The 25,536-nt window shown below is 40.5% G+C and overlaps 1 protein-coding gene across 9 annotated transcripts in view; it reads left to right on the top strand.

The window, feature by feature from the left end:
- The window catches only part of LOC103033833 (R3H domain-containing protein 1), a 73,570-nt gene that overhangs the window by 21,759 nt on the left and 26,275 nt on the right, over positions 1-25,536 (top strand). For 3 of the 9 annotated variants that reach the window (XM_022667914.2, XM_007250597.4, XM_022667917.2), the window contains exons 1-16: positions 1,192-1,454; positions 6,099-6,319; positions 7,101-7,314; positions 11,187-11,222; positions 11,754-11,846; positions 14,528-14,663; positions 14,792-14,870; positions 15,001-15,060; positions 16,128-16,268; positions 16,544-16,652; positions 17,933-18,025; positions 18,154-18,182; positions 18,389-18,442; positions 19,876-20,093; positions 21,912-22,172; positions 24,223-24,380. In XM_022667914.2, the coding sequence (XP_022523635.1) occupies positions 7,141-7,314; positions 11,187-11,222; positions 11,754-11,846; positions 14,528-14,663; positions 14,792-14,870; positions 15,001-15,060; positions 16,128-16,268; positions 16,544-16,652; positions 17,933-18,025; positions 18,154-18,182; positions 18,389-18,442; positions 19,876-20,093; positions 21,912-22,172; positions 24,223-24,380 (1,641 nt within the window). In that variant the 5' untranslated portion in view covers positions 1,192-1,454; positions 6,099-6,319; positions 7,101-7,140. Of the gene's footprint in view, positions 1-1,191; positions 1,455-6,098; positions 6,320-7,100; positions 7,315-11,186; positions 11,223-11,753; positions 11,847-14,527; positions 14,664-14,791; positions 14,871-15,000; positions 15,061-16,127; positions 16,269-16,543; positions 16,653-17,932; positions 18,026-18,153; positions 18,183-18,388; positions 18,443-19,875; positions 20,094-21,911; positions 22,173-24,222; positions 24,381-25,536 lie in introns of those variants that run through there. The other 6 variants (XM_022667918.2, XM_022667916.2, XM_007250596.4 and 3 more) reach the window with 5 other exon arrangements.

Raw genomic sequence — 25,536 nt, 5'->3', positions numbered from 1 at the left:
TATTGCAAACGGATGTCATCTGTGGAGGTGCCTTCATTTGCTGGCGCGGCTCCCGTAATTGTCTTAGGAATGGCTGATGCGCTTGCCCTGCTGACCTCCCGCGTCGGAACACAGGCCGCTCTGTGGCGATCAAAGGAGGAAGAGGTGGGGGAAGGCTCCAACCTCTTCCTCCTGGAGAGTTGTTGTGGTAGTTCACTGACGGAATAGGAATAACGTAAGCATAAGCGAAGCGAAAGAGCGTTGACGAAAGAGGTGCAAGTCTCATGCTTTGGATCATCCGTGTGAAGCCTGGGGTACAGTCAGGGGGAGCCACTTGCGTCAGGACTCCTGCGCAGTGTTGCTGATGTTTTTTTTAAAGCATCTTGTCTATTAGAATTGTTTTTCTTATTATTATTTTGTTAGCTTAGCAAAACTAAACTCTAATGTTTTGGTTTGGTTCATCGCATTTTGTAACGGTTGTAATGCTCAGACAAACGTATGCAGACTCTGTGATGTTCCCAGCGCCCTTGTTGTTTCCTTTCCATTTAATTTTTTCCCTTTGAAATCGTGGCTTTTGTTTCATGTTTTGAGCGGCAACTCTGTCCCTCTCCAGCGTCAACTCCATTTTCATCACAAAGGGACCTGCAGCAGAGAAAAGACAATTTAGACATAAAAGGCGTTTTAGGCGATCAATGTTCAGATTAAAAGAATTTTCCGAATTAATTGATTTGAAGTGAATTGGAAGCAAAGCTCAAGAGTGCGCCACTCTCTTTCTGTCTTTGGTGTCTGGAGATGAAGATTCACATAAGTCGTCCTCCCCCACCTCCACCACCACTCCACTATAACCAACACCACCACCACTATTACAACCACCACCACTACTATCACCACCGCCACCCCCCGACCTCTGTGTAAGGGGGCTTTGTGATCACCCCCACCAACTCAACTGGCTTGTACTTTCCCTCCCAAAGCGCACACACACTTTCTCACTCTAATGCACACCCCAAGTCAGAATAGGGTTGGTTTTGAGGAGGGTGTGGAGGGGGTAGGTAAACCACCCACCGCTCTTCCTGACGCCCCAGGGCTGGGGCTGTTTCGCTAATGAAGAGCTCAATTTAGCCAGTGACGTGGTGCGAGCCGAGCAGCGTGCTCTGACTGGCTGAGAACGCCGCTGACATCACGCAGCCCAGCCGTTGATTTGCCGCTGTCTCCGAGGCTCCGGAGGCGAGAGTCTCAGCCATGGTCTCTGGCACTTAGGCACAGACGGAGCTAGCGCCGCAGATAGAGAGAGAGCGCGAGAGAGAGAGAAAGAAAGAGAGAGAGGGAGAGAAAGTACAAGAGAGAGAACGCAAGGGTAGGGGGGCTGCTTTTGGGAGAATTGCTCAACGCAGCAACGACCTCAGCCAATGCAGCTGCTGATACTATGGAAACTAAACCTCTGACCAATGGAAATAATGGAGGCTACGATGTGGCAGGTGAGTGTGTGGTCGAACGCTGCACACAGGTAACGCTGGACAGAGTGAGAAAAGAGTGTGACGATCCATTGTTCTGTTTCTCTTAGTTTTTTCATCTACTAAAGAGTATGCTTTAAACAATTCGTACAGGTTGGGATGGTCAGCGTTTTTTTTTTTTCTCGTTTATTTCTTGAGTTGTTAAAGATGTTCAAAAGGGATGATGATTATGATGAACAACATGTGATGAATTCCTGTCCTTTTGCATGCTTGTCTTGGAATTCAAACATGGTCCTATTTTTCTGCCCTTTTAGACCTCTTGCAGTTTGTTGTCTTTTAGACTTCACGGTCTTCCTTTTCAAAGGGCTCATTTTCTCACTCAGCTCACAGTTTCAAAGAGTGTGGTAAAGGTGGTCCATTTTCTCTTCCACCGTGGGGAGTCTTTTGATATTCTGTGAAAGGCTCTTGCGCCTTCATGAAGCCACTGCGCTGGTCTCTAAAATCTCTATGCATTTGTAGGACAGAGGTGGGCATGAATGTTGGTACAACATTGAATGTTGGTTATTTTTTTTATTTTTTAAATGTGTCTTTTGTCTGTCAGGAACTGTAACATTTTTTGAATGCAGCCTGAGTTTGCTGAACAGTTATTTGTGTTTTTAGCGTAGTAATTTTGTGTTTAATAGGGTGTAGAAGAAAGATCTCTGATTTCCGTCCCCACAGGTGAGGTCAGGACATCCTCCTGCAGTTTGCTCAGAATCGCTTTCTGAAGTAACGGGTGCCGATGTCCCTAATCGTGTTTCATCTCTCTGTTTTGTCTCTGTCAGCAGTTGTGCTTTTATGTAATTTAAATGTCATTTGGTGCATTGTGCATAATCCCTCTTTAATTCAATTGCCTATTTATGTATTCTGGTAATTGGTCCTATTACATCTTCTGCTACAGTTTATTGTCAAGGGGCAGGACTTTAATACTTATAGTCCTGGAAGTCTTAATGTGTGATGTTCAGTTTAAACTGTTTTAACAAAACGAGACCCTGGTGGTTTTATATTATGTAACATGCTATTTATTGGTGATTTGCTCTATTTGGTGTAATAAAACAATGATAACATTTTTATTCTAGCTCATACCAAATGTACAAACAACCATTTTTGTGTGGCTCCCTTTAGTAAATTAGGGAACAGATGGTGGTGGTGCTCACAGACAGCAGCAGCAGTGAGAAGCTTCTTCAGAACGGCGTCCAAGCGATGATTTCCTCTCTATTTCACCCGAGCAGTAGGGGGTATAGTGCTTACCCAGTGAACAATTTCAACAACCCTCTTCTTGGGGGTCAAAAAGTCCTACATTTTATTGAATCTAAAATCACATGCCTGATCTTGGTTTCTGAACCAATTTCCAAACCAGTACTAATTTAAACTGATTTGTAAAATTGGTGTAATACTTCTTAAATTTATCAGATTTAATGTATGTAGATTAATTGTGTGTGTGTGTGTGGGGGGGGGGGTGGTATTTTAGGTTACCTCCTAAGTGTTAGAAAAAAACTTTCCTAAAAACAGCCTCAATTCCATAATTTCCCCCTATACAGACGCTGTAGACACTTTTTTTGCACCTGTATTCCACCCTCAATTGGTATTCCGCTCCAATAGTTGTCACTGCCAATCATCCCATTATAATTAGCTGTGAAATAATAATAGTCCCACAGCCCTGACGGGGATTACATTAATAAGGCCGTTGATGCTGCCGCCACCACTGCCACCGCCGCTGCTGTCTTTATGAGCACGCGTGTCTGCGAAAGAACAGCAAGTGCTAAAATACTCAGTAGAGTTCACCATCACTAATGTGATGGTGCGTACAGTCAGTGCTTAGCAAGGTTTTTCCAGATAAAATTGAGCATAAATAGTCATTTATCTTTTAAAATGCTGAAAAATATATATATATATTTTTTTTTCTTAGAAAAATAAGATACAAATTTCAGTGGCTGAATCTGCACTCAACCTGCCAGTCCATTTCCTTCATTTGTTCTTCACATTAGAGTGACGGCAGCAGTAACGCTGCTGTATAATGAACGCAGTTAGACACTCATCTCGTTTTACAAGCGACGAGCCGTGCAAATTCATCTGTGTGACAAAATCAATACACGTGCCGTACAGCGCAGTCATACCACACCAGTGCCATTCGCTCAATCTCATGTATCTTATGAGAATTCTTCTAGGCTGTTAAAACAACATGTAGGTATATATTGTCGTCTGTACACACTAACCATCTTAATGCAAGTCAGTCAGTCAGTCTGTTCGTCTGTATTTCACACGCAGGAGTCAATCATTTAGGTCAATCAAATTATACCACTCTCTCAAACATTCAAAACTGCTTTCTTTTCCTTTTTTTATTCTTTTCATCCCTTCTTGACAATTTCTTTTTCCCCCCGCAATTTCTCTCGTCAGCACTTCCCAGTGCTGTTAGCTGCGACACACTAAATGGCTACAAGTCTGTTTCAAAAGCCGCTGCTGTCTTGTTTTTGGCTGGCACACACCGGCCAATTAGCTCTAAATGTGGACACCGCTCTGCAGCTGCTTTGCAGACCCCAAAAACGGCTCCTTTTCTTGGAAAGAGATGAGAAGCCCCTTGAGAAAGAAAGAAAGAAAGAAAGAAAGAAAGGAGTCTGGATGCTCTGTTAGTTTCGATAAATTGCAAAAGAATTGACAAGTTACATTTTTATCTTTATTTGTTTAGTCATTATTAACACTTTGTTCTCTCTGCTCGCATTCAGTTGTTGAATCTTTGTTGTGCTGTGGATGTCTGACATTGACTTGGTGCTTGATGAACCACACCTTTTTTATGGCATGTGCAGTATTTTTATTATTTTTTTTTGGGCTGAATTACGCTAGCTATGTAATGTAACCATGGTTTATTTTTGCATTTTTTCATAAATTTTTCTTTTATAATAGTGTTGAATTTTGAGTTTTGGGTGGACCACCCAACGATGGTTCACTTTGCCCAGGACTTTTTTCCACTACCATGGCTCAAGCGGTGGTGCTGTAACCGTGTCGTATGGTAGTCCTTAAGACAAGCCCTTGGCCCAATCTGCCCTTGCAGTTGCCCACTCTCTCTCTATTTCTCTTTCACCGCTTTAGATGCTAGCGAGTCCAGTGCGGGGGTGTTTTGGGACAGAGAGGTCAGGCTGGCAATGGGTAATTTTGCCATTTCTGAGCACGTCGCCTGCCACACAGGAGTGTATAGAGTGGTAGGAGTGGTAAGAAGTTGAGAGCGAGAAACGGCAAACCTCCTGTGCTCTCAAATGCCAGAACAGCCCTTGTCTTTCCTGTATACGGCTCCAAATTGCCTTCGAGTGGTGCATTTAGCAAGCCGGGGAGCAAAAATATGCAGAGTGACTTGTCGGGTGGCCGACAGCGGCTGCTTTCCCCCTGACCCGCCATGCTGGAGTTGCGCGAAATTCGTTTTTGAAGCATGCGGAGGGCTGAGCAAGTTGTCACTCCCACACTTGGTACCCAGACGGCATGGCGGCCTCGAAGTGAGAGAGAGAGAAAGAGAGAGTGAGTGAGCGAGCAAGCAAGCGTAAGAGCTCTGCAGAACAGAGGGTTTGACAGCTACCTTGCACCACATGATTCTCAGAGGGGTAGCATAGAGGCTTGTGTGTGTGTGTGTGTGTACGCTGGTGCATGTGGGTGGGTGGCCAGCCGTGCCTCTTTTGCACCTGTCCCCTCCAATGACAGTACCCCCTCCCCCAAAACACAGCGACACACACACACTTTGCGCTAGCACACACTCTCTTGCTAGCACACACTCACGCACTCACTCAGCCTCAGGCTCCAGATCTCATGAATCCCAATCAGGCAGGGCCATCAGCTGCTTAAATAATGCAGCAGCGGCCGCCTCAGCTACATTAGCGTGATAAATGCGCTACATTGTCAGCGCTCAGTCTGGCCAAGTGTTTGCTTAGCTGTGCCCTTCAATTGCAAACACGTCCCTTTGATCTCTGGCCTCAGCAGAAACAAAAAAGAGGTGGCAAATCTGCCGGCCACCTTGTTTTGAAACCCGACGCCATGTTGACAGATCAGCTGATCTATACTGTCGTCATTTGTTGCTCTATTGACACACTCTACTGCTCCCTCACTAGATGCTGATATTTATCTCATAGCCTCTTTGGCACCTCCAGAGAGGATTTGGACCCACTTAAGCAAGCAGGACTGCAGCTCTGCGGATGATGGAATGAAGGAATGGGGATTGGAACGTGCACATCACATCATTGCCTCTCTGCTGGCCTCACAGGCTCGCAGACGAGATCGCTTCTTTGTCTCTTTGCGCCGGCTCTCCAGTTGATTGCACTCACAGGAGGTGGTCATCATAGTCTCAGTAATTGGCGAGGATGTTGTCGTTTCTGTGATACGCCATTAAACATCGCTTCCATAGAATTTGTGCTGCTAAGGCACCGCTTGGCAGGGCTGTCTGTGTAATTAGCCCCTTGTTGCTCATAAACTCGGCTGCAAACTCGGCAAAAGATGCCGGTGCTGGTTTAACCGGACAGGAAAAAAGCAGCAATCAAAATGAGATCTTCAGAGAACGTCCTTTTATGTATGCGTGTAACACAGCCGGGTTTGGCATCAGCACTCAGCACTGACCAGGTTTTTTTTTTTTTGTTGCAATGTCGTCCGCAGGTTCCTGAAGGGTATGAGCGCCTTGTCGGCGACCAGCGCTGTTCTTCTCTGGAGCCAGTGCTGGTGACAGGGACATGGGCCTCTATCTCAGGGCTTCCAGCACGCTCAACACAAGCGACGACCTGGTCCACAGCGCCACTGAAAGGGACGCGAGGTTCCCCCTTCTCGCCGGGGCGGCAGCAACACCACCACCACAGGCCCAGCACACAGCAGAACATTGGGTAAAAAGAAAAGCAAACACTTGTCTGAAGTGTGCATCGTAGGCATAGAGTCGTCTGAAGAAAGCCAAGATTAAGAGTCTCGTGTGGATAGCACAGACAGTCAGGAGTAAAAGAAGTTTTGAAATGAAAGACGGAGCTTTAAAAGCCTGATGAAAGACAGAATGCATTCATAGCTTCCTGGACCATCTGGATGATCTGTCAACGCTCCAAGACACTCAGTGGGATTTGGAGTGTCACATGCCTGAAATCTCACAGTTCTAACGTGTTAATGGAACTCTTAGATTGGCAGTTAACTAATTAGCTGGTTTTGATTATTATTTTTTGTCTCCCTGATATTAGGGTAGTTTAATGAGGGAATGGATAAATGTCCATCACTGTAGTATTATACTATAGTATACTATACTATGTGCACTTTGTGTATTCTTGTATGCATATAGGTTTGCAACACACACATTTTTACAAAGTTTTAAATGCAGGAAAATAAATTAACTGAAGATATAATTGTATAAATGTACTGCTCTTCTAGAGTAATAGAAATGTGAATTTAAATATTATTAATGAAATCAAAACTAATCTAAGCTGATACCTTTTAATATGCGTTTTAGGAATTTGTCATGCATTTCTGTAAAAAGAGAAAATGTCTCCACATTCTCTAATGTTCCATAATGAGACATTGAGTAGTGATCACGCAAAAGACCTCTTTAGGTTGACCCGTTTGCATGCATTTGTTGATCAGTATGTCAGCCGTCCTGTGAAAAATTCTATCTCCGTCTTCTCCCAGGTCCCAATCTCCTGGTAGACGCTCCAAGTAGCCTTCACTAATGAGGATGTCTGATACTGTCAATGTAAAGGAGACGAGCGAAACCATGAGGGGTCTGGAGGTCGAGGAAAGCCACTCAACGCCAGGGAGCAACAACCTCAGCAAGTCTGAGAGCCGGGAGCAAATCGAGCCTGATGGGGATGAGAACTGCTGCGATGACAGGTCTGAACCACAGGTAAATTGAAGAGTTTGCAAGAAACCTACACTTAACAGCATTAAGCATTACAGCATTTTAGTGAACCACACCTACAGGAATAAACATATTTACAGGGTTTACTGAATGACACATTAACTGGTAGAGAATTTGCATAGCGATAACATGATAGCACTTTTTTTATTTACTGATATAGAGGTAAGTGGTACACCACTAAAAAAGCATGACATCGCATATTGTCAGTTTGTAGCTGTTTTGTGCTAGCTTTATTTAATATATTCCATTTTATTTCCTTTGATTCACAATTTGATGCTAATATCTACATTCTATCTAATATCAATTTGATACAATATGCCACAAGTCTTGGCTAGTCTGTTATTGTCCAAACCAATATCTTGTATTGAGGACCAGTTGTCTGTTGTCCCAGTGCAGTTGTTTGTGCTGCACACCACATAACATATGTACACGTTTTTTTTTCTTCTTTTAAACTATGTAAACTGCAATGTTATTTATATTTGTTCACACCTATGGAGTCGTGATGAATGGTGGTAAGGCCATGTTGTTTTCTGATAATTAACACATCATATTGGATTATTGTCAAGTGAAGGCATGCACTCAATCTTTTTAATTTTCTGGTACAAAACACAGTGTTCCTTAGCGCGCTCGCTAGTAGTCGATAGCAATATTGACCATCATAATTATCACTATCCCTCAAAAAAAAGAAAGGGTTGCGCCTTGAGCCTTTGTATGGAACGTATCTTCTGAAGGAGAGAGGTCAGAAAAACAAATCAGTAAAACGATTGTTCCGATACAGCCCAGGCACACGGGGCCCGGGGGAGGCCGGTTGCCAGCCATGCACAACCAATCAATTGTCAGGTAATTGTGTTATGAGAAGCAGCCGAAATGGATACACCTCGACCCACTCCACTTTGTGAAGGTTACGTTCTTGAAGGTTACCGTAGTGCATCTTTATTTCTCTGTATTTATCTTTCCCCTCGCCGTTATTTGACAGCTACTTCGGCGGACGGCGTTTCTCTCTTTTGACGCGGTGACATTTTCCCAGCGCCGTCCGTTCTGGAGCTGCTTCGTCCCCCCTGTTCTCCTTTCTTTTCATTTCGTTCCACAAATTGCCTTTCCCCTCCCCGCTCCCTTGAAGAGGTGCTTTGAGAGAAAAGCGGGCAGCGAAAGTGAGGAGGCCTGCGCGAGCAGCCGTGCGGCTGGCAATCTGAGCTTATCCTCAAACTTCCCCTGTGTCGCCCTGGGGGGCGGGGAGGGAAAGCACAGCAAGTGGCTTTACGGCCATCTGGCACTGCTGCCCCCCCCTCCGGTCCCCGCTCCGAAGCGTTTTTATTTTTTCTCTGCAGATCCTCGGCTGCACACAATGAGGCGCTACCTGCCTGCCCTTTCTTTTCTGCAGTGCACACACATTTCCTAACCCTTTTTCTTTGTCGGCTTATGTGCGCTCCTGTGGCAAATTTCGCCAAGCGGTGCAATTGTCGGGAGCGTCTGCACGTGGCTCGGTGCCAGTTCCAGGCACTCGGGGACTTAGAGATGCTCAATACCCAATTAACGGTGAATAAGCATCCATCATAATTTTGTAAGACTACTGTGTTGCTCATTAACCATGGCCCACTGGTGTCCGCTCAAGCCTGAGGGAACGCAAGACCGCGGGAGCCAGCAGAGCGAAGGAGAAGATGAATGGTGACTGACAGCTGCGTAGGCTGCCCTCTGGATGCCATCTCCTTTCATTTGATTCTCCGCCTTCACCTGAGAGAATTCTGACAATTCTCACACCGTTTCTACCCATTTCGAGGTGTCTGTGTTGCAAAACGCATCATTTCCCCCCATGCGCACTTCCAGCACATCATCTCCTAGCTCTCTTAAGGCTGGCTAGAAGAAACCACTTTGCACGACTGTGTGAATAATGACTTTCTACTCTTCATATACACATACATCACAAATTTCTATTCAGGATCGTAGCTGGAGGATTCAGGATTTCTCGCCTGTGTCTCATTCACAATGCAGAGTCCCAGCCACAACCCCCCCCCCCCCTCCTTTCAGTGTTCATTGCCATGTTCGTCACATCCAAGTGGAGATGACACAGTGCGAACTAGAACGATGACAGCTGCTGTGAACACAGCTGTTTGCTTTTTAAACCAGTGATGGCGCAGGATTCGGATGGTCAGTGTCTACTCTCGTTTTGTCAGTTGTCAGAAGTGACTGGGTATGAGATTACCCAACAAAAATGTTTTCAAGGGCTAATACATACAGATTATACTTGTCACAGTGTGTTCAGTGTCTAGTATTTCCAAATCAGAGGATTCATGACTTCTGAAATTGCGATGTCATTCTACAGTTATCATCATGAAGCCCATATTAGGGATGAGCTTTTGAAAAATCACAGCTATCTTAGCGTGTGAAACCAGACGATGATATGTTTTAGCTGTACATCATTCCGGAATTTGTGAATTTGACAAATATGAATATTTCTACAGGTGATCCAACACGAACAGCAAAACTCCTATCCAAAACCTGTGGATTTTAAGAAACTTTTGTGGAGACAGGGCACAGTTTAAGGCGCTGGTGTGACATAATAACACTGGTAGAGACTCTGATGCAACGACATTGTACAGATTGTATTATAAGTATTTTGGGTTTTTGTGTTTTACAGTAATTTCCACAGTGCCATTTGATGAATTTAATGCACACATGACAATTTAATGGCCAGATTCACAAAAGAATCGTATTTTTTTTTTAATGTTTCTCTAAAAAAAATTGACTCGCATTTTGTAATGTAGCTTTGTATGCTGTATTTTACAGATTAGTCATAACTCACTGACACAAATGGTTGGTGTGGCACAGTGGATAACACCACTACCTGCTAGTGAGCTACCACCTCATGTAGGAGACTAGGGTTCAGTTCCTGGTCTGGGTGTCTGTGCTGCGCTACACCAATAAGAGTCCTTTGGCAAGACAATTAATACTAAATTGGTCCACCTCTGTAATAGGAATAACCTTGTAAGAGCACAGAGCACTTTGGATAAAAGTGTCAGCAAAATCCTTTAAATATAAAATGTAAATATATACATTTCTGTGCCCAGCACATTGTAGTGCTTTTCCTGCATTAACACACCCATGTTAGCTCAATAATAATATGCTGCTAATGAGCTTGGCTTAGTTTCCCAAAAGTATTCTAGCACAAATATGACTAACACTGAATACTCTCTACCAGTTAATAAAAACTTAGCACTAAGATGCTTTTGGGAAACTGGGATCTGACTAGTTAGATCAGTTGTTTCGTGAGCAGGGAAGACCATAAAAAAACAGCAGTGGAGCTCCAGAACCCTTAATGTTTTTCTTAAATATGAGGTTCATCATATAAGAACATTAATTACGAATGTAGCCACAAGCTTTAAACCTTTGAAATTTACAGCAGGCTACAACAGCATGTTTTAAAACTAAAAACCCCATTAGTTTTTCTCATATTGAAAACCCAGAGCTTTAATATGACCCAGAGTTTTAATATAAGCATGATGCACGATGCTAACCGTTTTCAGCGTGGTATCGGCTGTAATGCAGTTGAAGGAAGGACGAAAGGGTTTGATGACGTTTGCCGTGTAGCATATCTTCTATTTTCATTCCTAAGAAGAAAAAGAAGAAAGGAGACATGGATTATTCCCCTGCAAACCATCCATTAGTCCTGAAAATGTAGATGGTGTATCTATATTTCTTGTAATGGATGGTTTAGGGCAGACAATCATGTACCCTTTTGGTTTGTCTGTGAAGCATCTCATTCAGGGCGGTGTTCTTGTACTTTGTTGTTCATGTGACCTGATGGGTGATGCAGTAATGTAATCCATGTGCTCCATTTTGTCTCGTTGCCTACCGTACAGCGGCAAATACCTGGACAAGGCGCCAAAAGGCCCAAGGTACAGTGGCAAGAGGCATGCTCTCTTGACGTGGTGTTCTGCCAGTCAGCTTTCGTTCATTTTTATTTCATTTTTTTAAATCAACATTGAGTCATTCATTTCTACTTTTTCTTTTTCAATAACTGCTGTATGTGCCTGTATGTGACTGGGAGTTTGGGTATATTGCGAAATATCTCATTCATTTATTTGCCTGCATGATTTTCAAACGCTCAAGAACCAAATAAGTGGCTACTCCTAACCCAACTGTGTAGGCATGGTGTTGTACCAGGCTAATTCTTACCAAGCCTTGAGCTCTGAAAATCAACCCATTTATTTATTTTTTGGGTTTAGTCTCGTGTGTTTGAAGCTTGCATGGGATTTCTGACTTGGTTTTTTTTTTTTTTTTTTTTTTTTCATCCACCATTAATTTCCCCCTTCTCTTGAGTTTGCATCAAGTTCATGCACTTCTGTTTGGTGGAAATGCAACTCAACCTGTGGTGGTTTATGTGTACATCCTGATCTCTCTCTTTAACCCTCACTACTCTCCCCCAGTCTAACGCAAAGTTAAAGTTAGTTCGGAGCCTGGCCATTTGTGAAGAACCCTCTCCTCCCCCAATTACCTCTGAACTGCTTCCAGAACATCAGGTAAAGCTTTTCTCAGGGCCGCCTAAAAGTGACCCATTCCAGCTCACTTGGTAAAACTGACAGGCTCACCTCAGATAGTGAATGCACGTTGTCTTTGAGCCCATCATGTGATGTTTTAGTCCTGAAATTGATGTGTGATTGATTGCAGATGCTTAATCTGAGATGGTTTCTATCACTTAGGATGTGATGTTGTGCATGGAAGTGTTTAACCTTCCTTTCAGTGTTTTTTTTTATGGAAAAGTAAAGTTCAATTTAATATCAAGACTGTTTTAAAAATATTGTTGCATTTCTACATTGTATAAAATTATACTTATCAGGTTGATTGAGCAAAATATCAGAAGTCTGAGTGGTTGAGTCAGCAAGAAACATTTAGTGGATTGTGGTTCTTTTTTTGTCCTTTTTTAAGGCAGGATAAAATGGCCCAAATGCATATAAAACATTTATTATTTTGGTTGATCCAATAGGACTCCACTATAATGATATGATTAGATCCACAAATATTGATATTGATAGTGAATTATTGTCCAAATCTAATTTTTTATGAGCAGTACTTAAAGTGTTTAGCCCTTTGTTAGCATGTTCTCCTATTTAAGTTCTATTACTTTCTGTATGTTCCCAAAATGTAATAAGATTAGAGTAGATTAAGTTTTTTTTTTGTACAAGAGTACAAGTACAAGCCAATGAAATGCAGATAGCCTCAAAGTGCAAAGAAGCAAACATATATATATATATTATATATATAAATAAGCCAAAAAGGGATGTGCAAATAAAAATGGTGAGGTACAATGAATGTATGATCTACAGATATTACACAAATAAGGAAGTGGTGCAATTGAGTGGAATAAATATGTGTTTATATATACAGGCAAGTATAAAAAGTAGGTAGATAGATAGGGATTAATGGGGAAATGATGTTACGGACTGCTTTCCAAATTCACCGTGACAGAAGTCAAAGCTTTTTCCTAAACATCATGAACGCCGTTAATAACAATATAAATTTTTATTACTGTGTCGGATTTACGTTGAATAATTAATGAGCGACTTGACTGACTCAATAAGACATTCGAATGCTCCTCGCTAAAGCCTCTGTGGGGGCCTGTACGTCAGTGCTGGCTGGCCTCAGCTCCTGTAGATCTGCTATTTTTCCGCAAGGGCAGAACACAGTTCCCCCTATTCTCAGTGTAAACATTACAGCTCGCTTTTGCCCCACGAAGAAGCCCCTTTCAGAAACACTCCGCGGTTCCCTCAGCGTCATGTCGCGCAGCCGCTCTACTTTGTTTTACTTTTGTGCCGGTTCTGAAAAGTGAAACGGACTCCTTTCTTTAGCGCGTTGTTAATCAAAGGAAAGCGGGAAGGGGAGGGAAGGGGCTCGCTGTCGGCCGCTCCGGAGGGGGGCGAAGGCACAAGGACGCCGTTGAGCCTGCAGGAAAAAAGAAAAGACTTAAACCAAAAGCTTCCCCTCAGGGTGCCCGGGCTTTGCCACATTGCGAGTGGCAGGGGAGCTCAAAGCCCACAGCATAAAATATAATCTGTTGCCGGAGACGCTGAACCAAAGACTCGCGTTCTGAAGCGAAGTCTTTGAGCAGTCTATGTTTAAGGCCAGTTCTTTCGCATCTCCTTCCTTTGCAGACATGTATTTCTGCAGTTTTCCTGGAAAAATGCTAAATTCTACTGATAATGCTAAATCAGCATCATCATAAGGTTGAAATATTTTTTTATTAAAACAAAAAATGAATCAACATATCTCTTTTTAATGTATTTGAAGCAGAAGTCCTTAACCTTTTTACTTTTAAATTAAAAGCAGTAGTATTTGTAAGTGAGGCAGGAATAAAATATGGGATGCAATCATCATGCAAAGCCAAATATATGAATTAAAAACTGTTTGATGTCTGGTAGATTTTCTTAGAAGCTTTTATGACTTTGTCTGATACCTGTGCAACTGCAGTGCTGCTACTGGGGCTGATACAAGTACTACTGTGAACATCTGGGATAACTTTTATTTGTTAGCTTATTCATGCTCATAACACCAATAAAACACAGAATTTTAACCAGAGAGAACTAGCAAGCCAAAATAGAGCATAACCAAGTCCTGTAAAAAAATATATATATACCAAACTTTTTTTCTGACATTCTGAAAGGAGACGGCACCACACAGAAACGTAGTTATTTAAAGCGGTTTCATGATTTAAAAATTGTATATTGCTAATAAAATAATCAAAACTTATATTTATTAAACAAAAATATTACATTGTTTTTTAGGTTAGTATTTTAGTGTTGATTTAGTTTCAAGTGTTTTGTTAATCTTTTTACAACTATTTAATATTATCATTATTATTTTTTTTTTTTATTGATACCAGAACTGACATTATTTCAACCACATTTTAGTGTTAATGAACCATCATGTGCCAGGTGAGGTAAGAAACTGCTGAAGTAACGGAGTGCAGTTTAAGGACTTTATTGGTTTCTAGTTTAGTGGATACTAAATTGACAGACACATAAAGTTTCAGTGGAAAGTTTTTATTTATTTTTTTTTATTCTTTGTTGTGTGGAAATTTAAATGCTTGTGTAGTTTACCAACAAATGACAAATGATAAAGATAAAATGATTATTGATTATTTTTTATTGTCCAATAGAAACGCATGTCTGAATTGTACCGTAAGTGCATTTTTATTTTTCTGCAGGATGAAATTCAGATCAAGCTCTCCCAGTCATTTGACAAAGAAGATGCTCCAGCCAGTAAAAATGAAGATGAGCGAGACAAAAGCGGTGACAGGTTGGAGATACTGGAGAAAATGCCCCGCAAGATGCTGTCAAGAGGTGTGTGCCCTTCCTGCCTGCTTTCCATAAGTGTGATGATGCAATTTTGTTGTATTGGATATATATGGAAATAAGAATTGCACGCTCAAGACGAGGTGATGTGTAAGCTCTTTTCTTTCCTTCTCAAGATTCCAGTCAAGAATACACAGACTCCACTGGCATTGATCTGCACGAGTTCTTGGTCAACACTTTGAAAAACAACCCCAGGTTTGTAGTCTGTTGAGAACCTATTCAGTTTTTTTTTTGAGATTATGTAAAACATTTACACAGGCTTTTCCAAATACACCAAGCTCAGGACTAAATGTGAAAATGTTGAAAATGTTCACTGTTTGTTTAGAGACAGAATGATGCTGCTGAAGTTGGAACAGGACATCCTGGACTTCATTAGCAACAATGAGTGAGTTAAAGATTACCTTAATATTGTGTTCACTTAATGATTTGATTAATTGATTTGACTTGATGATAATCAAGAATATTAGTTTAGTTCCAGATTTCCTCTAAACACCCCCAGCCATCCACCCCCCGTGGATGTGTTCAATTCAGCTAAGCACTGATTGACCAAATAAGGTGTATAATTCAAAATACATATAATACTAGACTCCATGAGAAGATAATTTTAATGTGCTATTTGTATGTATTATAATGCTAGTTTTTAACTGAGCTAATAAATTTAAAAGTTGACATAAAAGTTCTCAGCAGAGGGAAGCATGAAGTGCTGTAAGATTTTCTGGGAAAACACTGCACTGACTTTAGACTTGATTTAACACAGTGGATCAACACCAGCAGATGACATGACTCTCCAAACCATCACTGACCATCAGTAAATTTTGTATTTTATTTGGAAATCAAGGCACCAGAGTCTTGAGGAAGAGTGGAGAGACACACAGTTCAAGCTGCTTGAGGTCTAGTGTGAAGTTTCCACCAATCAGTGATGGTTTGGAGAGACAGGTCATCTGCTGGTGTTGGTACACTGTGTAATATCAAGTTCAAAGTCAGTGCAGTGTTTTCCTGGAAAATCTTACAGCACTTCATGCTTCCCTCTGCTGACAACTTTTATTGAGATGCGGATTTCATTTTCCAGCAGGATTGACACACTGCCAAAAGTACCAATAGGTCTTATATAATGTTCCAATTTTTTGAGACTCTGATTTTTGGGTTTTCATTGGCTGTAAGACATGGTCATCAACAATAAAATAAACAAGTGCTAAAAATAGATCACTCTTTGTGTAATACATCTATACAAATATCTGAGTTTAACTTTTTAAACTGGCCTACTGAAATAAATTAACTTTTCAGTGATGTTCAGATTTTTTTAAATGCACTAGTATATACAGTATAATAAGCCAATAGACAAACTTATTCTGCACGTGTGTGTGATCTGTTTTGTTCTCAGGACATCTAAACTGATGATAGCTTCTGAAATATTAATCATCTCTTGTTTGTTTTGTTTTTTCCCTGTTCCAGAAGCCAGAGGAGAAAGTTCCCCCCCATGACCTCCTACCACAGAATGCTCCTGCACAGAGTAGCGGCCTACTTCGGCTTAGACCACAACGTCGACCAAACCGGGAAATGTGTAATCATCAACAAAACTAGCAATACGAGAATGTGAGTGATCTCCCTCCTGCAGTTTTAATCTCAGTTAGCTTGGGTTTTACATGGCTCACACTGCTGAAATGACTGCTGCTAGAATCTGTATCTCCCTTTTAAAATGAGTTTTTGGGGTAGAAACCTAATTATGTGCAATTGCAGCATCGTTGGCCTGAGGCGATGTTGTGCTCGTAAAGTCGGGGAGAGAGGGAGTAAATATCTGCTTTAACAAGAACTCACATTCTGCTGTTCTTTCTGCTGTGTTTTTTTTTCTTTTTCTTTTGGATGCACAGACCAGATCAGAAGTTTTCCGAACACATTAAAGATGACAAGACCGATGATTTCCAGAAGCGATACATCCTAAAAAGGGACAACTCCAGCATAGACAAAGATGACAACATGGTAAGTGGCTTAAGATATAACTTCATAACTGTATGCATTTTGCCAGAGTTATACAGTAATAATTACTGTATAAAGATTAGAAGTATAAACAGGGATGTCCTGATCAGATTTTTTGCCCAAGTCATTTGATAATTATTGTCTACCAAGTTCTGATCTGATACGTTGGCAATGCAGTAAAAAAAAAAACCTATCCAACTCGTCCTTTAAGGTTTTTAAAATTAATTTTAAATTATTAGTATAACAACATGATTAAAAATTACCATTTTTATCACAAAATAACAAATACTAAATGGCTGTATAAATGATCACCATTTAAATATGCGTCTTTTCTTAAATAAATGAACTAAAAATGTAACAGAACTTTTATCCTTTATTATTATTTGTTTAATTTATTTACTAGGGATTTTTTACTAGGGATCTCCTCGATTCGATCATGTGTTTAGAAATCTGGGCAATCACATAACTTCCAAAAGATCAGAATCACGTCAAAAAGATCCAGATCACGGATTTAACCAAAATGTAAATGTTACTTTGTTACTTCATGGGTTCACTATAGATTCTGTGATTAATCATAATTTAGATCATGATTCATTTTTTTAAGTGCAGGTAGTTCTTTTTTTGTATTTTTGGAAGGGAAACACTAATACTGTATAGTGTAGTGTAGTTTAGGCCTGGTTGATTAGATTTAGACTAGACTATTTTTTATTTTTTTACAGTATTATAATAGAGTAGTTTTGATGCTTTTAAAATTAGAATATTGTAATGTGTTTAAATGAGAGCTTTAATGGTAGAAACAAACACCAGTTTTTTGTAAATTCCACCTTGGAAAGAGTAAATGCTGTGTGTTAGTGTGTTAGTTTTCTTTAAAAAATAAAATACCACTGACTGTAGAAGATGGTAGAAAAGTCATGTTGCACATATATAATTATTCTAATGTTCAAATCAATTTGTAATTTATTCTTTATACAGAAGGTCTAGGAATTATACAGCTTGATAGTTACTGGTCAAAAAGATATCCTGTGTCTTTCTCTGTCTTTCTGTTGTACATCATCGCAGTCTCCTTTCTATGAAAGTTATCTTAAGAAAGCTTAACGCTGCTCCCTAGTGAAGCATCTCTAATAAAAAGATTGTGGGCTTTAAGCAGTAAAATGTTGCAATCATTAGAAAATAACAGCTCCTTTTTAACAGACGGAGTAAAATACTGTAAAAGCTTTTTTGTTCAGTGTTTTAAAGGATCTGCCGCAGTTTTTTCAGAGTGAGCATTTGTGTTTGTGTTACAGATGAGAATGAGGTTGAAAGAAGACAGGAGGAGTAAATCAATAGAAGAGCGAGAAGAGGAGTATCAGCGGGCAAGAGACAGAATATTCGCTGATGTGAGCTTTGTAATCATTTTTATAGATTATTGGTAAACTGTATGAATGTATATTATGTTTCAAAAAGCCGTTTCTACAATACACGGTTTGATCCTAACGATAATAACTCACTTTGGAATCTGTTGCAGGGTTTGGATGCTTTTCCTCTTGATAAAAGGTAAGTGGGGGTGCTGTGGATATATTGGAAGGATATGAATACTGTAATAGTGGAATTGGCTGTAAAAAGAAAGCATAAAAAAGCAGGATGTGTGAATCTGTGTGGCGTGAACATTTCTGCTACCTCTTTCCTGCTTACTTCAGCAGGTGTAATATGTCCTGGGGTAACTCTGGGGAAATTAAGTCTGCCTTTCTGATATTTTGCAGGATCCAGGAGGATGATGCTTGTAACAGCACTCAGCAGAGGCGGCAAATTTTTAGGTACTTCTTGCTTCGCTTCAGTTTTTGGAGTCGTAATTCTGACCACCCTGTCTAAAATTTAAATTGCACTTGTTCTTTTTATATACAACTACATACAACCCAAAAACGTTGGGACACTTTTTTTTCATCAATACCATAAAGTTGAGACAGTGCACAGGGATTTCCACAGATTCTCAGAATCTTCTGATAATATTATATACAGTAGCTATACTGTAAGCAAGGTAATGTATTGCGATTTGTTTTAATTAAATGTTAGGAGAACTTTCATAGTGTAAAAAAAACACACTATCCAATATTATATAGTTTAAATCTAAACAGTGTGATCTGACTACAGAATACAACATCTAATCTATTGGGTGGGGTTTAAACAAAGCACTAGACAAACCAATTCTGGCACCAATCTTTAAAAAGATTAAAAGCTAAGCATTAAAAATCAGTACTGTTGGGCTCTGCCACTATGATCCGAGAATCCAAGGATCTCTGGTTCAAATACCGGGTCATGCTGCTTGCCATCAGCAGCCAGTGTCTGAGAGAGCACTATTGGCCTTGCTCTCTCTCCCCTAACTACTCCTAATGTGATGGTGTTCAGTGCAGGTGTGTGTTAGCTGATGTTTTAGAGCTGTGATGCTGCGCTTTCCTTCAAATGCGTTTGCTGTGATTTAGTGATGCAGTTGGAAAAGAGGTGTAGTCTGGCTTCACATGTATCGGAGGAGGCAAGCTTTATTTTTTTACCTTCCTTATGTTGTGAGCATTCCTATTGATGGGGGGAGGTTCTAATGAGCAGGTTGGGTTATTGACCTTTGAAATAGGTGAGAAAAAGGGAAAAGAATTTAAAAGAAGAAAGAGGAAAAAATATATTAATACTGTGTTTTAGTAAATCTAAACAGTATTGCTCAATAGAATATTGCGATATATGTATTTTTTTAATATTCTAAAAACGATAGAAACAGCTTAACAAGATTTAAAAGCCACTTAAATCTCTAGATGTTGTTTAAATGTGGAAACTACTGATATTAAAGTAAATAAAAGTAAATATGTAATCTGTTGTGTTTGGGCCCTTTTGCAGACACAATCTAAGTTGGGTGTAAACTTTGTGTAATGGGGTATAGTTACAAATTAATAGTCGACAATGAAATTTGTAGTCGCAAATTTAAATAATTGACATTGTCGATCATATCAACTAATCGTTTTAGCCCTACTGGTGGAATATCTACTAGCAATATTTTACAAAAACAGCTTTTCGACTTTTTACCCCACATTGATTAACTTCTGCCCAACATATCTTCTAAAATAAAAAAGTCCATTGCTGCCATTAGGTTCTAAATGAGCTATTCTGAATGGTAAATGGTTCTTTGATATTTGCAGATCGTTGCATTCTGTAGTTTATTCACATTGAGGTTGTGTTTATTTATATATACGTTATTTTTCTGCAGGTTGAAAGACGGCCGATCAGGGAATAGCCGCCAAAGCAGTTCTGAGAACGAGCCCAAGTATTCAGAACCGCGGCCCTGGAGCAGCACTGACTCAGACAGCTCCAACCGCAACCTCAAGCCCGCCATGACCAAGGCCAGCAGCTTCAGCGGCATCTCGGTACTGATCCGCGGGGACAGCTCCAGCAGCAGCAAGAGCGTGGGACGCCTCTCAAAGACTGGTGAGTTTCGCCTGTTTCAGACAACCAACCAGCCAACCAACCAGCCAGCAAGCTATCTGCCTGCCATTACATCCCTGTGCGAGTCAGACATGCACTTAAGGGCAGGTGGAGGGTGGAGGTCCAGAAATGCTTCACCCGCTGACCTGAGAAACATGCAGAGAAATATCAATCTTTTTTTTTTCTTTCCCTTTTCTGTCATTTTGAAATTTGCTTAAACACAGGGCAACACAAGATGACTTGACTTCTCTTTTTGTCCAAAGAACACCAACTTCACTGTCCTTTTCTTCTCAGCATGTCTTCATACACATTAGTATGCATTTTATTCAACACGATTAAGGTTTTAGTGCATGCTTTTCTTGCTTTTCTCATTCTCTTCACCAACTAATGCTGTACTTTTGCTTTTTTTTTTTTTTTTACCTGTCTGTAACCACTCCTGAGAATTCATTGGTGATTTTAGATCTATCATTGGAGCAAAGACTCCATTTAGTCATTATTGCTTCCTGTCAACCAAAATTATTTATTTGATAATTGCAAAAAAAACACTTTCTTTGTTTGGGACATAAGTGAAAAGACAGAATAATTTATACCAAACAATGATTAATTTATTTAAAATCATATTTAAGAGTTTCCTCTAATGTTAGTATTTTCTTCAGCATTGTATTCAGTGTATTCGCTAATCAAGTTGGGGGTAAGGCAAAAGAGCTTATAGGCACCTGGCAAACAGCCAGCAAACAGCAGGTTTAAGTTCATTTTTGCTCACATAAATTTTAGTTCCTTAAATGGAATGAAATGTGAAGTATTCATCACTTATCGCACTTGGTATCAGTTCACTCAGTTTGCTGAGTAAATCTCTGCCTTCATGAACTAGCTGTTTTTCCAGCTAAAACATACAAGCTACACAGGACTAGCATAGTAACATTAGCTAAAGCAACTTGGCCATAGCGGTTGTTTTCACCAAAGGATTGGCTACCTTTCTTTCTCTGTAAATTTCAGTTACATGTGACTCAATTAGCACTGCTAAGGTAAATATATGACTACAAAAAGCTCTGATAAGGTACATTTAATGATTAGAATGGCTGTGCTGAAGTACATTTATGATTAGAGTAGCAGTGCTGAGGTAAAGGTGACTTAAATAACAAAGTCTTAACAATTTTAGTTTTGTTATTGCTCTTTCCTTTAAAATGCCTTTATTCAGTGGTAAACAAATTGATAAAAAAATAGTTTTGGCCAAAAATATAATTTCTAGCCTTCCTAATTTGACCATAAAATAGAAATAAAATTACTTACACAACACATTAGCACAATGTGTGTGACATTTTATTTTCTGTACCTGAAGTATGAAAATGAAGCTTTTTTTTTAATAGCAAAAACAAAATGAATTGCCAAATTAACCACAAGAAATTAATGAAGAAATTAATTAACTTGTCATTCAGTGCTAATAAAACCATTATCTTTTTTATTGCTTTGGTCCCTGAGGTAATTAGACTAGGAAATGCATTGCACATGTTTGGAACTTCATCTGGCCCAGCTAAAATAGTGCAGTTCCTGAGCATTTATAATAATACACTGATTCTGTACATCTGCAGATCTCATATACACACACTCACACACACAAACACACTAATCTTAAGAAAAAGTAAAGCATTAATCCATTCAAAATAGACTGCAAAAATCTCCAATTAATTCTTTAGGCCATAAATGCTATGTATCTTTTAAACACCACCACCACAGCTTCTTCTAGCATGATCTTCACAGTTCTTCTTCTTCTGTATCTGTCGGTTAAGGCTCCTCTCCTTGCTCCCTTCCTTTCTTCCCTAGGTTCTGACTCTTCTAGTAGTGTAGGTTCATCCACGGGCTCGCTCTCTCGCTCCCAGCCTCCCCCTCCTCCTGCCCCGGCCCTAACCCAGCCGGCCCACGCCGCGCCTTTGGCCTACCCTGCTGTCAGCACTAGTAGCAGTGTGTCCTATGAGGGGGGCAGAAGCGGGCCCCCGGTGACCACGGCTAACGCTAGCTACTATTTGCTTCCCCTGGAAGCGGCGGGGATACCGCCTGGAAGTATCCTGGTCAACTCGCACACAGGTTGGTACTCACAGTGGTTGGTACTTCTTTTCATGCTAATGTTAGCATGATCTCATGCTAATTTTAGCATCTTAGCCAGAGAGTGAGTAAATGAGTCTGTGGGTTGGCGTCTGTTTGTGTCTTCTGCTTAATGTTTAATATACTAAATCCTACACTAACCCTACTTACATATTGACATAACCAGCTCCCATGTGCCCTACGCCCTACTCTTATGCTACTCTTGTATCACTGCTCAGCGTGATACAAGAGCCTAAACAAGAAAGAGTCAACAAAGTGAAAACAGTGAGAAAACAGTCTCCGGGGGGAGTGTTGTGTTTTTTTGGGGGTATTGAAGTGAGGTAAACACTGGGATTTTTTTTGTAAGGATGTAATACTGTTTCGAAAGTCCCAAAGCTGCATAATTTAAGGTTTTTCTCTTAATTTGAAGCATTTTTTCTACTATTGCTCGTCCCTGAAATGTAAAGTAAACACTGAAACACAGAAGCGAAATTGCCTGTAAAGTCTTGTCTAATGATGCAGCTCATGTGCCATTTAAATATTTCCCCTCCTCACCCACAGCCAGACAGATCTTTGAAAATGGGCGACTGTCTACCACGATCAATAAATCCTACATCGGTCCAAACAAACTCCCCAAAGTGTCTCAGAGAGACGTATAATGAAGCTGTACTCTGCCTTTCAAAAGGAGGAGGGGGTGGACATGTAGCATTGCCTCTGATGTATAAAATATTCCTATTTACTTTGTTCGCTCCTGTCTCTAGTCTTTAAATATGCATGCGGCTGATAAGACGCTATATTGCCGCTGCTAATATATTTTCGAGAAGGAGCCCGGGTGTGTAATTGCTTATTGACCTTTTTGAAGCGGTTGGCAAATGGGAAAAAATTTCCCCCTTACTGTAGAGGAATTCACGTCGAAAAGTAGACGTTCAGACCTCAAGGAGGCCCATTTCAGGGTCGTTGGACGGCTAAGGTGGAGGTTGAACTTCTGCCTCGAATTCATCTCGGCTTATCACGTTTTCACAAGTGTTCAGTCACATTTAAAAAGTGGCCCATCCTTGGTTTATCAAATATTCATTATAATCCACCTTTACAGATAGCTTCCAGTGGATTCACAAATCATAAATGCAATGATTTGCTTATTAGCTTGAAAGTAAGTCATAGCTTCACAATGTATCAGTATGCAAAATGCCAAAGCCTAAAGCTTTTGGGCGGATGATTCAAAAGGTCTTTCCTGCTTAGATTTCTACTGACAGCTACTGTCAGTGTTTATGTATCCTTGAGCAAGATGCTCAGCCATGGGGTAGAAGTCAGAATCAGTAGAGTTAGTAAAAGCAAGTCGTTTATGAGCTAATACATCACCTGAAGCAAATTTTAAACTGAACCTGCCTTCAGGATGTTAGTTTGCATTCTCTGCAACAAAAACGTCAATTAGATTAGATTTGATGGCATAATAAATATGCACTGTATGGGCAAATATTTGTGGACACCTGTTGTTGCTGGTTGCTGACACAGGTGTTAAAATGTTCGTATAGCCTGTACTGTATATACAAAGAAAACCAATGGTGAGTAGAATAAATCACACTTAAGCAACAATACATGAGCCTAATTCTACCCTGCTTAACATGATAAAACTTTGCTCTCTACAGTTACAAATCAGTTACATCTTTACTGTGTGGATGAATTAGACTGATAGAACTAACCAGAACTTCAGAATTTGACCTTATTGTTAAGGTTCTTGTGGCTGAATGCAAACAGATTCTAACATTAATGCCACAGGTAACTGCAGAAAATACGTAAAAATGTTATATTATCTACATAAATTTTATAAGTTAATTAGGACAATGAATGATGTTCTTGCATTTTTTATTAGAATAACTTAACAACTTATTGATGTTTTTTTATGGTCTTCAAAAGTCCATCAGATAATTTGTCTTGTCAGATGAATATCAATATTATTTTAGTGTATTGACTTTTAATGCACAGTAATACTGTATAAAAGTGATGATGCCAGATGTCTGGATTGTTCTTGCAAGCATTTCATTTCTATTTGTAGGTCAGCCTTTTATGAACCCGGATGGCAGTGCTGTGGTCTACAACCCCACCGTTGCTCCTCAGGCTCCCAGGTCACAGCAGCCTTTACCACCTCCTCCACCTCCTCCTCCACCTCCTGGCCCCCACCAGCATCAGTCCAGCAATCATGTCATCCCTCAGGTAGGTCCAGAAACTCAGGGTACATTCTGCTGGAATTTTTTCAAAATTGAAAAAGTCAAAATAATAAAAAATCTAATAAATTATTGGATGGTGGTAAATGGGAGGCCAGTGATTCTCAAAGCCCTCTGTTTAAAGTGTGCCAAAAATCTCCATTTTTTGAAGGGCCATGTAACCCTAAATCTTCCATCTACCCCGCCATCCTAACAAGAATTGGGACACCCTTCCCCTAGATGCACATGCAAAACATGGGGAAGGGCCAAGGGGTGAAATGGGATTGGGCCCACTGGGTCTCAGTGCCTCACGTGCATCCTAGCTTAGGTGGTGTTAAATTCTTTTCTTTAAATATCCCCACCAAGGTCCTATTAGGGCGCAGACAAAGACATCAAGGTTCATTAGTCTCCTAAGTAAAGTTAATATTGGAAGTGCATGCTCTCAGCCCATGAGTAATATGTTATTTTCCTTACTTCACGGATGAACACTGTTATCCTATCCTTTAAGCATAATGAATTGACTTGGGCTGCTTGTTTTTTGTTAAGTCAATTAGATATGATGGATGGGGGGGAGGGAAATGTGCTGATAGTGCTGTCCTGTGTGCTGCTTATCGACTCTGATGGGTCATTAATTGCTTGGCCTAGGTATTTCACTTGCCATTAAGGGAAGATTAAACCTGTATCCATGCTACCGTTGGGGCAGGAGTTGCCAACCCTGTCACAGTGAATGATTCGCAGGCAAATATATGCTCAGAATAAAGAGCAAAGTGCACTTCACTTTCCAAATGGGAGCCGTTGCAGTTCGCACAGGCCATCACAGCAAGAAATTACAATCTGTTCGATGCTGGGTGTACCCGTCGAGCGCTGCTGTGACGACCCCCAGACACAGGATGATGGGGACTTGAGGCTCATTAATGAAATGCTAAGATGCAAAATTAATTTGACCCCTTGCGGAGTGGACGCCTGAGTCTGACAATGGGCAAATGGGTTCCGTTTTTCCAATCAATGCCCTGACGTCCCAGCCCAATATCGCCATCATCTCTGGGGTGCAGTCACTTTTGATGAGGTCCGCAATTAAATGCGTCTGATAGTCCAGGGACTCTCAGCTGACGTGTATCAGAGTACGTTCACAGAGCAGGTGAAAGTGGCCCAAATATGATTTTTTT

The sequence above is a fragment of the Astyanax mexicanus genome, chromosome 11 (assembly GCF_023375975.1).
Source record: "Astyanax mexicanus isolate ESR-SI-001 chromosome 11, AstMex3_surface, whole genome shotgun sequence".
In the NCBI taxonomy this organism is placed as follows: domain Eukaryota; kingdom Metazoa; phylum Chordata; class Actinopteri; order Characiformes; family Acestrorhamphidae; genus Astyanax; species Astyanax mexicanus.
The sequence above is the reverse complement of the archived record's forward strand: the minus strand, read 5'-3'. Positions and strand labels throughout refer to the sequence as shown.